General features: G+C 39.6%; 1 protein-coding gene and 1 non-coding gene across 16 annotated transcripts in view; one reads left to right on the forward strand and one right to left on the reverse strand.

Annotated features, from left to right (window-relative positions):
• The window catches only part of HHAT (hedgehog acyltransferase), a 472050-nt gene that overhangs the window by 49084 nt on the left and 407199 nt on the right, over positions 1–15767 (forward strand). For 14 of the 15 annotated variants that reach the window (XM_077157719.1, XM_077157721.1, XM_077157722.1 and 11 more), the window contains one exon: positions 12939–13052. In XM_077157719.1, coding sequence (XP_077013834.1) covers positions 12939–13052 — 114 coding nt within the window. Of the gene's footprint in view, positions 1–5141; positions 5333–12938; positions 13053–15767 lie in introns of those variants that run through there. The other variant, XM_077157726.1, reaches the window with a different exon arrangement.
• LOC143681755 (U5 spliceosomal RNA) lies at positions 961–1076 on the reverse strand. The gene has a single exon (XR_013174816.1). It is a non-coding gene; the product is annotated as a U5 spliceosomal RNA (small nuclear RNA).

Below are 15767 nucleotides of genomic sequence, written 5' to 3' on the forward strand. Positions count from 1 at the left end.
ATATTCTAAACATTTATTTAGAAGTAAATTTTGGAGTTGTTTGATTTATAGCCTCTTTGGGCTTGGGATTTTCTGAGTAGGATCTTTCAAATGCTAGCTGACCCCTTCTTGATTGTGGATTTCTGATTAGGGCACTTTCAGTGTTAAGAACTGTCCCCATGCGGTAGTTTAAAGTTAATGTACCCACATATGTCCTATATAAATGCTTGATGGTGCAGGTTAAATAGTGACTTGAAGCTGAAATTTGGGGGGAGGTAAAGGAAGCGTGAAGAGGGGAAACACTTCCTTCTCCCTGTACATCCCTAAAGGTGGTACCTGTCATCATTCTTTAGAAGATTATTACCTTCAAAAATCATGACGTGACAGCTGATGAGTCTCTGATAAAAAGAAATTAGAAACATTAGTAGAGTGAAAAGCAAGATTATGGGATATGAGAGAAATGATGAAGTGTGGCTTCTTCGTGACTGAAGCCACTTTCAGTAGCTGCTGCAAGGTTCAGCGTGGATGAGGGTTAATAGTTTCCTTACAATTTTGTTCCCTAGTTTTATGAAAACAAATCTCAGACCAAATTCTATCATCTGTATAGGCATTTACTAGGCAGATAGTAGAGAGCAGTTCATCATACCTATCTGCCCTGTGAGTTTGACAAAGTCTCTTTTTAAGAGTGCACACCACTGCCTTTCATGAGATGGCCATGATTACACAAATAATCCAGTAGTATTCATATTGTGTAATAACACTTAAAAAACTAAGTAAATCACCACTTAGGCCAGTAAGAGTCATATGGTGTTGAACTTACATTGTCTTCCATCACTTGTACTTTACAAGTCAATTATAAGAAGCCTAAATTACAATTCTAGTAAGAATGCTTAAACTTTGTAGTTAGAATAATAATCTTCATTACAGATAGCTAAAACTCTGCTTCTTTTTGGGAATATGTCTTATTTTCAACCATATGATAGCCTTGCCAAAGCAAAGCCTCAAAAAATTAGTTAAAAACTCAGAATTGTTTCTCTCCACGGAAATCTTTAGTAAAAGGCGAAAGATTTATACGATCTGAAGAGAAACCAGAGTATAAGCCAGTTTCTCCCAACTCAGTCCTCCAATAACTGCAACTCTCATTGCACCAGTGGTGGCTTTTGACCTGCTCTCACTCTCTAAGAGCTACTTACTGCCTACAGTTCATACAAGGAATTCTGGATATAAAATTCTCATACTTAGAAATGTGAAATTGAAAGAAATGTTCTTTTAAACTTGAAAGGATTATGTTATGTGCAGGGTACTATGGGTATGCAAATAAGTCTGAGTCATCAAATTTCAGATTCCAGAAATACCTTAGTGTTCATAGGGTGCCTCTGGAGCCACCGTTAGAGGGCGAAGCAGTGGTCTGGCTAGCTGAGATCTAATCCCTGGTTCATATAGACTCTAGTTTTATTAATTTTGCATGTGTGGACTTTGAGTATGATTTCTTTTCTCTCCTTTGTTGTTAAAAATCTTTTTATTTTGAAATAATAGCATACTTAGAGGACGTTGCAGAAATAGTACAGAAAGGTCTTGTGTAGCTTTCACTCACCTTTCCCAGTGAGGACTCTTTTTTGGCTGCAGTAAAATATTGAACCCAGGAAACTGACATTGGTACGGTTCACAGACCTTTGGGTTTCACCAGTTTTGCAGACACTCATTTATGTATGTGTGTATACACAAATCACGTGTAGAATCATGTGTAGATTCATGTAGCTACCAACACAATCAAGACACAGAGCCCCAGAGAACTCTTTCCTGCTGCCTCTTTATAGTCACACCCACCCATCCATAATCCATGGGAACCACGAATCTGTTCTCCGTCTTGGTAATTTGTCATTTTGGGCATGTCATATAAATGGAATCATAGCATATGTAACCTATTTTTTTTTTTTTGGCATGGGCAGGCTCTGGGAATCGAACCCAGGTCTCTGGTATGGCAGGTGAGAATTCTGCCACTGAACCACCGTTGCACTGCCCAGAATGTGTTTTTGAGATTGGCTTTTTTCCACTCAGCATAATACCCTTATGATCCATCCAAGTGGTGTGAGTCAGTAGTTTATTCCTTTTTATCACTGAGTACTGCTAGTCTACACAATGGATGTCCTGCAGTTTGCTTAACCTTCACCTGATAAAAGATATCTGGGTCGTTTCCAATTTTTGCCTGCTACAAATAAATCTGATATAAACATTTACATCCAGGTTTTAATTTTTTAATTTTGGTACCACACACACACACACACACACACACACACACACACACACACACACACACACATCTAACATAAAACTATTTTTAAGTTACAGTTCAGTGGTATTACTTTTAGAATATTGTGCTACCACCATCCACCTTCCGTTACTAAATTATTTTATCACCCAAAACAGAAATGCTTTACCCTTTAAGCAATAACTTTCCCCCCATTCCCCTTCACCTTAGCTGCTGGTGATTATTTCTACTTTCTGTCTCCTTAAATTTGCTCATTCTAGATATTTCATGTAGGTGAACTCATGCGATGTTTGTTCTTTTGGGTCTGACTTATTTCACTCAATGTAATGATTTCAAGGTTATCCATGTTGTATCATGTAACAGAAGTTCATTGCTTTTTATGGCTGCATAATATTCCATTGTATGGATGAACCACATTTTGTTTATTTTTCTGTTACAGTGGACATTTGGATTGTTCCTCCCCTTTGGCTGTTGTGAATAACACTGTTATGAACACTGTTGTATCTGTTTGAGCTTTTGTTTTTAGTTCTTTGGAGTATATGTGTAGAAGTGGGATTGCAGGGTCAAATGGTAATTCCATGTTTAACATTGTAAGAAACTGCCAAACTGTTTTCCACAGCAGCTGTACCATTTTACCTACAGGTTTCTGTGCGGGCGTAAGTTTTCATTTCTCAGGGATAAATGCCCAGGAGTGTGGTGCTGTGTGAGCAGTAAAATGATTTATTTCAAATTATTTTAGAAATAGCAAAGCATCTGGTGAAAGAAAAAGAACATTCTTCCAATAATTGCTGAATGAATCATTAGCCTGAGTTCATCCAGAGAGCAGCGCCTCTTCCATGCAGAATTTGTACAAAATTAGTTGTCTTTCTTCTTTACTCTCCAGAGATTTATGGGCCATTATGGTGAGTTTGTTGCCTTTGAATATGCTGGAAAATGTTTTCTGGATTCAAGTACCTTATAAAGATTTTCTCTGTTCACAGATAAACTTTTTCTCGTTGTTATTAGGAATAGGACCTGGTTTAAAAGTAAATTATATGTGCATGATGCTATTTAGTAATAAATACCAAATATGTCTGGTATTTCTGTTGCATTTCTTTTTCCAACACTGCTGGGAATGAGGGTGAGGAACGTGCAGTACTAGTACAGTTTGGCTCCCATAAACCTCTGAGCTGACTGGCCCTCTGTGCAGAACAATCAAAGGCCCACATCATCATGCTTTCAGAGGTCTCACAGCCCCCACATTATCACGTTCTTTCACCCTGAGTCTTAGTGTGTGCATTTGTTCTCAGATGCTAGATCATGTACAGGCATGCATGTTGCAAGGAATTCTGGGAAGTTTCATTTTTGCCTTCCATTTTTTAATGTATAGAAAGTCATACTGTAACTGGAGTGGTATTGATTGGGCCAAGGTATCTGCCATATAGATCAGATGTTTTTCATTTTGAAAAGTTTAATATGATTGCTTTCCCATGATATTTTGGATGTGGCAGCTCTTCTGAATACTAATGTTCTCCTTTTGTTAACCATATAGTCACTCCTTTTCACAGTTCCTAGTACTTTTATTCTTTCCTTTCTTTTCACTGGTTTTGGGGAATCTTGAGCAGTTCAGCACTCTAATACTTTACCAATGGGTGCCTCTGTTTCACGATATGTAACTTGAAAACTCCTAGATTTGTGTTTCTGGGACTATCACAGTTAAATAGTATCTATTTATATATTTATTTATTGATTTAATTAGCAAGCATGAAACAGTACTTGATAAGTGCTGCCTTTATTCTAAAGGTCATTTTGTCTGATTTACTTCTCGTAATAAAGTGGGTCCTCATTATGATTGTACTCTCTTTTACCCATTTCTTTATAGTGAGTCATTAATATGCTGGAGAATAGGCCTTGAATTGGTAAAGATAATCTGCAGGGCAGATCATCCATTTGTAATGTCCTATGAGTATATATTCTCTATGTTTATAAAGCATTCGAGGGCAGTTATAGGGTCTCTTCATTTTGTATCTTTTCTTCCCCTTTCCTGGCCCTACCAGACAATGCTTGCATTAGGTTCTTTGTTTGTTTGTTTACTTTTTTATTGTGAAATATATATACAAAGCAAAGAAGTAAAAAAGCAATAATTTTCAAAGCACTGCATCAGATTCTTAAAAATAACTTGATCACTGAATTTATTCAGTAAACTTTTATTGAAAAGAATGTATATTTCCTGTTAGAGAGTTCACAGTCTAGTGGAGAGGTAGCTCAGCAACCAATAGAATAGAACACGATGCGTTCCGTGATAGAGGTTGCCATAGTGCAGTGTGGGGGGCACGGACAGGGCTTTGTGTCCGGGGTGAAAGGAGTGAATTAGCACAGGCCTCCTGGGAGAGGACTTTCCTATCCTGAGCCCTGAAATGTAGATTGTTATTAGCCTGATACTTGAGGGACAGGTGTCTCCGAACAGCAGGAGCTGAGCATGAAAAGGTCCTGCTGTAAGCTTTGTGAATACAGCGTGTCTGGGCATCTGCAGAGAGGTCAGCATGGCTGTGATGTGGGGTCGGGAGGAAGGTATGTGCACGGGTGAAGGGCTGGACAGGGCCAGGCTCCACAGGCCTGGTGAATCTTGCTAAGGATCCTTCTCCGAAATGGCCAGGGGAAACTGATCTGTTACGTGGAGGACTGACATGATCAGAAATGGTCAGGGGAAACTGAGTTAAGTGGAGGACTGACATGATCAGATATGGTCTTAGAAGTCTTACTTTGGTGCTTAGCAGAGGGGATTTAATGGAGGAAATGACTCTGAATATATAGAGAATAGTCCCCTGGGTCGAAGTAGATCTAGGTCAGAGTACATGGAGGAAGGAGATTTGCAGGTTTTCCTGGTAACAAAGACTAACTGATGTGCTGGTGGTGAGACTCTCCCATGTTATTCATTAGAATTTACTTCTTCTGTAGGTAGACTGCTGAGCTGACAGCACATCATCCAAAGACACTGTCAGTGTGAGTAACAGAGCACTGCTCCCAGCCTGCTCTCACTGTGAGCTGAGTGGTGTGGCTAAGGGGCTTGGCAGCCTCTCAGAATCTGGCCCTCAGCCTATTTTTGTAAGTAAAGTTTTACTGGAGCACAGCCATGCCCATTTGTTTACATACCGTCTACTGTTGCTTTCAGGCTATACCGGCAGTGTGAAGTGGTTGCCACAGAGGCCATATGGCTCACAAAGCTGAAAATATTTACCATCTGGCTCTTTAAAGAAAGTTGACTGACCCTGGCTTCAAAGGGATTATTTTGATAGCACGTGCAGGATGGATTTCGATGGATGAGTTCTATTTTAGATGTATTGATTTTTCTAGCTTTTTATTTTGGGCTTCACTAATAAATCCCTTTAGCTTTCATGTTCGCATTTAATTCTAACTATACAATTGAGGACTGAGTAGCCCAAGGTCACATAATGGTAGGGACAGACCTGGAACTCAAGCCTGTTTGCTCAGTATGATTTCTGCCACATGCAGCATGCTACTTGCTCCATCAGCTATTTCCCTGCATTGTGATAGGCACAAACTCAGGATGAAAATAGTGTCTGTTGGACATAAAAAAAGTCACACCCAGTCCAACCTAAACCCAAGTCCAAACTGCCCCCTGGGGTCCTCCCGCCCCAGGCCTGTATCCCACCTTCTCCTTGGTGTCCTCCTTCAGAGCCGCCCATCGTGATCGCCGCCCTCCGTGTCTTTCCTGGATATCGAAACCCACAGAGCTTCACATTTGTGACATTAATTCCTCAGTTAATTCTTTGGGAATCTCACCCATTCTTCCTTCAAGGCCCCAGAGAGGTGCAGAAATCATCAGCAGCAAGTTTAACTCGATTCAGACAAGTGAAATACTTGAACATTCTAATCAGGCTGCAGCTCTTCCTGAACCAGGAGGAATTTAATTTTACAACTCGGAGGTCCTGAACTCTCCTTCTGGCAGGTACTGAGCCAAGATTGGCTGCACCAAGGAGATTGCAATCACGCTGTTTCAATTCCTGATTATGTCTGTGGATGGTGGTAAATTTGTTGATTAAAACAGATTTTGTAGCAAGCAGGCTTTTAAGCAGGCAGGCTGCCCCCCACCCCCGCCCCTTCTTCTTCTGATTCAGCTGGCTTCTCTGTGGAAAATCCCCAACCCCCCTCTCCTGACCTCCAGGAATAGGTAAAACTGCAGGCAAGCGAGATAAGACACATTCCTGGGGTAGAAACCCCCTCTCCTAGCCTTCAGGACTGGGTAAAACTGCAGGCAAGTGAAATAAGACACGTGGGATGGGGACCCTCCCCTAACAGCTCATCTGCTTCTGTAACCTGTTTTGCTCCTTAAACTGACCAATCGTTTGTCCTTTAACATTGCCAGTCGCCATATTATGCTTACCTTATCTCTAGCATGTAATACAGTCCATAAAAGCTAAGGTTGCCTTTTGTTCGGGGCTCAGACTTTCAGAGGCTACTTAGATGAAGCCTGTGGCCATAGAAAATAAAACCTAATTCCTGAAACTTCGGAGCCTCCGCCTGGTTTATTCTGTTTCTATATAATGTTCCAGGAGGCTTAAAGCCTTGTCCCTCATTTCGCACAACAGTTTCAACATTAAGCAAATAACAGCGTTGCCCTCTTCTAACAAAGAGATGAATTCAGATGAGTTGATAGAATTATCCAATTTAAAGAAAACATTCAGAAGCTGAAACAAAATCCTGCAGATTGACAGGGTTACGTTTTCGGGGAGCGTTTTATAATAAATTGTTCTCCGAAGCCAGTTTTCTTTCCTACTTTGCTCACATTCGCCCTGAAGATGAAATTGGAGTGTTTAAAGAGCAGCTTTCCTAGTATCTGCCCAGAAGGAGGTGGGAGGTTTCAGAGCAGGAAGAGGCCTTATTGAAGGAGCTAGTAGGTTAGAAAGGTCCAGTTTGGCCTTGAAAACTCAAACTTGGAATGTAAAATGATGCCACCGCTATGGAGAGCAGTTGGAGGTTCCTCAAAAAGTAAACATAGAATTACCATTTGACTTAGCAGTTCCACTCTTAGTCATATACCTAAAATAATTGAAAATAGGTATTCAAACAAATAATTGTACATGAATGTTCATCACCGCATCATGCACAACAGCTCAAAAGTGGAAGTGACCAGCATCCATCTGCTGGTGAAGGGGTAAATGAGGTGTGGCGTATCCCTATGATGGCATGTCGTTCAGCTGTAAAAAGGATTGAAGACCTTATGTATGCCACTGCAAGGTTGAACCTTGAAGACATCCACCTAATGGAAAGAAACTAGTCACAAAAGGTCACATGTTGCATGATTCCATTTATATGAAATACCTAGAATAGGTAATTCCGTAGAGACAGGAAGTAGATTAGTGGTTGCCAGGGGAAGGGAGTGGAGGATTGGGGAGTGAATGGTTAATGGATCTGGGGTTTCCTTTTGGGATGATACAGTATCTAGCTTTGGAACTAGATAGATGTGATAGTTGTATACTATGGAATATACTAAATGCCGCTGAATTGTACACTTTAACATGGTTAGTTTTATGTTGTTTTATCTCAAAAAAAAAAAAAAAGCCCCAGACATCTTAAATCTTTTTCAGAAATCCCCAAAACGTGGAGCTTTAGTTCTGTTAAATCCTGATGAATATTTTTTTATAATTTTAATGAGAATTTCAGCTGCTGCTAAGAGCAGTGACTCACTGAACAGCAGGCTAGGTCCTGGAAGGTCTGGCGTGAAGAGCCAGCTGCGGTCGCGGTGTAACAGGCTGCAGCTGCAGGGTGAATTTCTCTGCTTCGCTTGGGGTGTCTCGGTGGATGCTTTGGGGTTTTACTTGGCACTTGGTACTGGAACATGTCAGTCTTCTGACCTTGTTTGTGTTGTCTTCAGCTGGAAAATAGGCTTTAAGCCTGGGGCTTAATTCAGCCTTGTCTGGGGAACGCAAGAAAGAGGAGAGAAGCAGAATGCCGGCTGCCCCTGTGCTAACAGTGAGATGTGCCGGCGGGGAGAGGGGGTTGTCATCTGGCTAGGTTTTCAGGCTAGAAGGAGGAAAGATTTACTGAGTGGTGAGCTGACAGCATAAGATCCTCATTTGCTGGGACTTTTTTCCTTTAACATTCTGCCCCCGAACTACTACATAATTTGGAAAGAGATTTGAATCTCCAGATACAAGTGCACAGGTTAAAAAGAGGGCACTTGTCACGTTATGCAGTCATTCAAAAACCTAAGTGTTAAAAATTAAACATTTAAATAATGTTGACATTTGATTTTTAAATTTTAAATACAGCCTCTGTAGCCTGAGGGTCCTGCGGCTTTGACGCTCAGCTCTGTCGTGTACTTCCTTTGTGACCCTAGGCGCAAAGTTTAACCTCGCTGCCATGCACGGGTGGAATCAAACTGCATGGTAAATCCACGTGCGCTGTGGCTGTTTCCTGCCATTCCGGGGAGAAGGCAGGCTGGGCGGGCGGGCGCGGGCTGAGCGGGTGCAGGGGACCCTGGGTTGATCCCTCTCCTGAAAGGTGAGCGCTCTCAGGGATCAGAGTCTGCGGGCCGGTGACCAGCGCTTTCTTAGTATTTCTTTCTTTTAATCTGGAAAATGCCTGTATTGCTTTCCATCCTCTGAAATGGATCTTAGACATCAGGCTTTGCAGCTCTTCATTTTATACCCAAGAAGAGCCAGGTCCAGATAGTTAAGTGGCTTTTCCTGTTCACGCAGGGTTCGAGCTGAGAGGAACACTCACTCCCCAACCCCCCTTCGTTTTAAAGGCTTATTAAATGCTGGGTACCTATGATACAAATTTGATGAAGGTTCTTGCTCTTAGGAACTTAGCATTTTTCCCCCATAAAGAGAAAACATATAAATTAGCAATAATTAAAATGCTGTAATAAATATGGTATAATAGAAGCACTGGAAATTGCAAATGACAGGGTGATAGGGAAAGAGTGCTGGGAGCTGGGCGGGAAGGGAGCAGTGATGTTTACCTGATAATGTAGGGAAGCCTTTATTGCATCTGAGCTGACATTTAGTGGTGCCATTTATCAGATGCTTATCTTATGTATGTCATTGTTCTGGCTTTGTGGTTATGGAGATATTCATTCTTGGATGGAGACGGTTTGGTCAAATCGTGGTATGGGTGGGGCTGCAGGAGACCAGGTAGAGGGGTTGACACAAATAGAGGCAACTTGGAAAAGGGCTTTCTCATTGGTATGAGACAGCCTGGGTTTGAAACCCAACTCTGTTCCTTTATTAGCTTTGGGCAAATAACTTGCCTTCTTCTTCTTTTTTTTTTTTGGTCTGTCTGTTTGTTTGTTTGTCTTTTTTTTTTCTTAACTTGCCTTCTTTGACCCCCAGTGAACTCATCTGTAACATCAAGTTTAAAAAAAAAATCTACTCTTTAAGGATTGCTAAGAGATTGCAATTCGAAGGCCCCCATGTAGGATGTTAGCCATTGATTGTGTGACATGGAAAGAAAGGTCTCTGTCAGTTACACTAATATATGTGTTTGGTTCAGACCACTGTTACCTCTCTTGCATTGCAGTTGGTTTTTAGAGTGAGTCTTGGTTGGGGGAAGTGATGGCAGTGGTGCTGGAGGGTCTTAGAATCTAGGCTGTCAACTCCTCAAGGGTGAGGAATTCTTTTATATTCTCCGGCAGTATACAAAGTAGAACTCTGCTGGTATATAGGAGAAGAGGCATTTAAGAACACCAGGCCCAGACCTTTTCCTTTGGTAAGAATAGGAAAAACAGTGTTTCCCCTGGAAGCAAGAGTTACAATTTTAGAGATTCAGAACTTCTGTGTCTTTCAGAATTCTCAGTATCGCCTGGTTGCAGATTAGAAGTTTGAATATATAACACTTTTGTTCATTAAGTTTGTTAATTCAGTCCAGTGAATTCTTAAATCTAGGTGCTCAAAGCTTTCAAAGGTGAACATCATGATGGCTTTCCTGAGTTGGTGAATGTCCCTGCCGGGGCCCGGTTTGGGGGGGGTGGGCTGAACAGTTCAGGACTCTCTAGGTTTTGGAAGGTTCAGCTGTACAGAGTTGCTCAGACTGTGTTTGTCTGGCCAGCAGCATCCAGTGTCACCTGGGAGCTGTTAGAGATGCAGAAGCCCAGGGTCCCTTTCCCCAAGACCTTCTGACAGAATCTGCATTTTCACAGTATCCACAAATGATTTATGTATGCGCTGAAGTTTGAGAAGCACTGATGTGGGAGATGGATGAGGGGCACTGTTCCTTGGAGTCCAACCTCTCCTTCCTCCATGGAATAAAGCCTTCCTGGTTCTGCCTGGCTAGGATTTATTCCCAGGTTCTGTTGGGCCCCATTATAGTACTGAAAAAGAAACTTCTAATTGACTAAGAACTTTATGGTCAAGAAAGGAAATGGGGGAACAACAGAACCTGGAAAAGTTGGCTTTTCAAAAGCCTTGATATGAGGCTGTGAAATTTGCCTTCACGAGAATCCTTGTCCATTGTGGGTGGGAATGTAAAGCAGTATCTCCGTGGTAGAGGACAGCTTGGAGGTTTTTCAGAAAGTTAAACATAGACTTATCATATGACCCAGGAATCCCGTTTCTAGGTATATGCCCCAAAGGATTGAAAGCAGGGACTTGAAGAGATATTTGGACATTAATGTTCATAGCAGCATTATTCACAGTAGCCAAAAGGTGGAAGCAACTCGTGTATGTCAACATTTGAATGGAGAAACTAAATGTAGTGTGTGTGTGTATATATACACTAGTATACTATTCAGCTATTAAAAGGAATGAAGTATTGATACATGCGAGAACATGGATGAACCTTGAAGACATCTTATTAAGTGAAATAAGCCAGACAAAAAAGGACAAGTTTTGCGTGATTTCACTTATATGAAATACCTAGAATCAGCAAATCCATAGAAACAGCAAGTGGATTACTGGTTTTTAGGGGCTGAGGGAAGACGAGGGAATTGGGATATTGCTTAGAGGGTACAGAGTTTATGTTTGGGTTGATGAAAAAATTCATAATATTGGGAATATTAATCCCACTGAATTATATACATGAAGGTGGTTAAAATGGGAAATTTTGTCTTGTATAAGTAACCACAATAAAAATTTTTTAAAAATTTGCCTTGAAATATATGATCGAGCTCAGAGCCTATAAAACTTTTGCTTTTACAAGTAGGTGAATCAACATTTTTCTAATCCAAGTCATTAATTGCTGTTTTTTTGCCATCTTGTTTTGTTCATTGGCTCAGTTTTTCTGTCTGGTATTTTCCTTTTGGTAAATATTTTAAATGGAGAAAGAGAGACTTGATAGTGCAGTTTTTATTTCATTTAAATGAATGTTTTCTGAAGGAGTTTAGTGATGAAAGACCATGTGTAATTTTAGTTGATAGGATTTTACCCAGTTCAAGGTCTTCAGTAACATTGTGCTTTCTAGTGGGATATATATTTTTTCTTATATTTTATGAGATTTATATAAATTTGTCCCTAAAAATTAAGACTTAGGAATCTTTTAAGGTATAAATAGTAAGCCTAGGGTCATGAATTCTAAGTGTAATATTTAGTGTTCAAAAACAGTATTTATAGTAGAGAAAAGGAAATGTTTGGGCTTTTGGAATAGGACATAAAAAATTCAAACTTGGCTTTTAGTGTGTTTTCTACCTGTATTTCTGTTATAATAGTAATATTTTGCTAGCATGGCCTTATCATATGACTTCTAAGGACTTGTTTACCTTTATTGAGCTAATTGTCTCTCAATGTGAAATATGTGAGATGGGGAAATAAGCTTGAATCAGGAGCCAGGAGTTGGATTAAATATTTGGGTTCATTTCTAAATGGACAGACTTGGATTAGATCCATGTCTGATCTTCATTGTGGTGCCAACATACTTGTTGGCCAAGCTTGTGTTAACCGTATGAGGGTGGCTAATCACTGTGTTTCTTCTCTCTGTGTTCAACTTGACCTTTATGATCTTCTCTGGGGTTTCTGAGGCCGTGACTTTTAGGTATTGGTCTCTAGCCATCTATATGCCCACTCTTGTGGAAGTTCCTCTCCCACCCCTACCTCCACCTCCCATCCCTAGGGAGCTATGTGGACACAGAGCCTGGCACAAATACAGACTCCAGGAGCCGTGTGGACACAGAGCTTCCGGAGGATAAGGGAGGTATATCTTTCCTTCTTCCAGTATAAGCTTCAAGGCAATTAGTTGATTTCTCTATCAAATTATCCTTATGTCTAAAGGACAGCAAGATTTAACACAATTAACATTAAGCAATTTTATTAGTGACCAATTTACATTTCTTTTGTTAATGGAAGAATTTGGTTGTGTAAACTGAGATTCCTTCAGTTCCTTACTTTCTATTCACTATATGACCTTCTTTAAATAATTGAGTTTTTCAGTCTCAGTTTCATCATTTATAATATGGGGAAAACAACGGCTTCGATCCCACAGGGGATCATTGGGGATTGTATTTAACACAGACATAGAGTTGTAGAAAGTACGAGGTGCATTTGGGGGAATGACGGTGGGCCAGCCAAGCTGGAACGGAGAATACAAGGTGGGGGTGTGTGTGAGGGGGTGAGATCTAGAATTGTGTAAATGCTGTGTTACAGAGTGTAAACGTGCATCAGCCTTCTTTCCAGTTGTTTTATTAATGGAGTTTGTGTTCTGCCTCAGACATATACTAAAAAATCCCTCTGATAAATTCCTGTTTTGGTTTGTTTAGGACCCGACAGACTTTGAATGGAGCTTCTGGATGGAATGGGGGAAGCAGCGGCTGGCGTGGCTTCTCCTTGGCCACGTACTAGTGTCTCAAATGGCAAAGCTACTTGCAATGAAGGTAAGATTACATGTGTCATTTCCGTTTTTTATGACTTGAAAAACCTTTACATTTGTTTTTTATTGAAGAAGTTGTAGATTTACAGAAAAATCATGCAGAAAATACAGAGTTCCACATATCCCCCTTTGCATGCACAGTTTTTCCTAGTATAAACATTTTGCATTAGTATGGTACCTTTGTTACAAATGATAAAACAATATTTTAATAATTAGACTATTAATTACAGTCCATATTTTACATTAGGGTTCACTGTGTTGTACAGTCTTGTGTTTTTGTTTTTGTTTTTTTAATTTTTATTCTAGCACTGTGCTACCAAAGCTTTCCCTCTTTGACCACATTCGAATATATGCTTCAGTGCTGTTAATTACATTTACAATTTTGGGTTACTATTACTATCATCCATTACGAAAACTTTTTCATCACCACAAATAGAAATTCTGTGCCAACTAAATAGTAATTCCTTTTTCTCTATCTGGCCCCCTGTCACCTGAATTCTAGCTTTCTGACACCATGAATTTGCTTATCCTAATTATTTCGTAGGAGTGAGATCATGTACCATTTGTCCTTTTGTGTCTGGCTTATTTTACTCAACACAGTGTCTTCATGGTTCATCCATTGTTTTCGTTTCCTTGGCTACCCAAGCAGATACCTTGCTGTGGGTTGACTTAAACAACGGGCTTTTATTGGCTCACGGTTTTGAGGCTAGGATGTCAAAATCATCAAGGTGATGCTTTCTTTCTGAAGACTGGTGTGTTGGGACTGGCTGCCAATAATCTTTGGTCCTTGTCTTCTTTGTCAAGGCACATGCAGCCTCTCCTGGCCTCTCCCTTCTCTTGAGTTCTGTGGATCTTCGCCCTCTTCCTTCCCATGGCTTTCTATCTGAATTTCATTCTGCTTATAAAGGATGCCAGTAATAGGATTAAGGGTATCCTGAGTGATTTGGGCCATACTGTAATTGAAGGAACCACATCAAAAGTTCCTACACACAATGGGTTCATATCCACAGGAATGAATTAAGTTTAAGAACATGTTTTTCTGGGTACTTAGCTCCAAACTACTACATCCATGTTTTGCATATATCAAAATTTCATTCCTTTTTAACACTGAATAATGTTCTGTTGTATTACATACCACATGTTGTTTATCCATTCTTCTGTCAGTGGACACTTGGGTTGCTTACATCTTTTGGCCATTGTGAATTGGTGTGCAAATATCTGTTTGAGTCCCTGCTTTTAATTTTTTTTAAAAATTGAATGCTTGTAAAGTGTTTTTACCTGAGGCAGAACTGAGAGCCTTTTAAAATGCTTAAAAGGTACCAAAGAGGCAGAGATACTTCCAGGATGATCTTTTTTTTTTTTTTTTTTAAAAAGGAAATTGTTAGTGATCAATGAAACATTTAAGACAAAAGTTTCTTACATTCTTATCCTGCATGTATTCCCTTCAAGTTATTCTTCAAACTGTTCAGTATGAAGGTTTTAGAGTAAAATTAACGAGAGATGGTATTCTTTAAGATCAGCCCCAATCAAGTGATCCTATGAAAAAAATCCCCCTGTTGGTGAGAATCTTTGTGATTTCACTTAGAAGTTAAGAAGAAAGTGAAGGATTTCATTAACAATCAGGAATAATTTTAATGTTAAATAGTTGTTTTATATCAGAATTCTAATGGCATTTTGCTTTTACCTTGGCCTAGATTAGAAAACAAGAGACTCTTCAAAGTGGCTGTTTGAAAGGTGCTTTCACCAGAGGCGAAATTGAGAGCCTTTAAAAATGTTTAGCTACAAAGAGGCAGAGATACTTCCAGGGTGATCTTTTTTATCACCAGTGGGCCAGTGTTTTCTGATACATGCGTCTCATTATTGTAGATTTCTAATATGAGATAGATAAGTTTGTGCTTAGAAATCTACCAGGTAAAAGCAAAATGCAACCAAAAATTGACTTGGAAGTTAACCCGAGAAAAAATGTTTGATTCTCAGACATTCACATTGAGTGATGAAGGAGAGAGAGTCCAGAAAGTGAGAACAAGAAAACGGGTTTCCATGTGGTTAAAGATGTACACTGAACTTGGCCTATTTTAAACTTTTTTTCCTGAAAATTGGTATTCTGGTTTTCTTCTTATCCTAGAAGATAGGAAATCCCAATAGCGTTTTTAAAAATCTTTGTTTTAAATATGAAATTGATTTTTTTTTGTGATCAAGTGGTTGCTTCCATCTTCTAAAAGTGGCAAATTTTAAAATATTAGATGCTATAAAATCTGAAATACTCTAAAATTTTATGTACCTTTTTGAGTAGATCAATAATAATAAGTAATATAATTTTTATGTTCTTAACTAATAATGTAAATATCTACCTTAACCCTCATTAATGGACTTCTGTTTTCCCACAAATTGGTTTAATTATTTTTTCAAGATTTCAAAATTGCTAGAAATTAAACATTTTCTTTTCTAAGACAGAAATAGGTAAATGACGTACTGCCCCTAACTCTCTGCATTGAATAGCATAATTTCTTTTCTTCTTCTGTGAAATACTTTGAGGATGACTTATGAAATACATCAGATCTTACAGCTACTGCTGTGGTTTAGGGCCAATTTGTAGTGTAGTGTAAGTATGCTAGACAATGCATTACTCATGTTTGGGGCTTGGCATTGTCACTGATTAGCTTTCAAGCCTTAGGAAAGCTTTTCACCACTGAATCTTAATTCCTCAGGTAATAGGGTT

The sequence above is a fragment of the Tamandua tetradactyla genome, chromosome 4, assembly GCF_023851605.1.
Source record: "Tamandua tetradactyla isolate mTamTet1 chromosome 4, mTamTet1.pri, whole genome shotgun sequence".
NCBI lineage: Eukaryota > Metazoa > Chordata > Mammalia > Pilosa > Myrmecophagidae > Tamandua > Tamandua tetradactyla.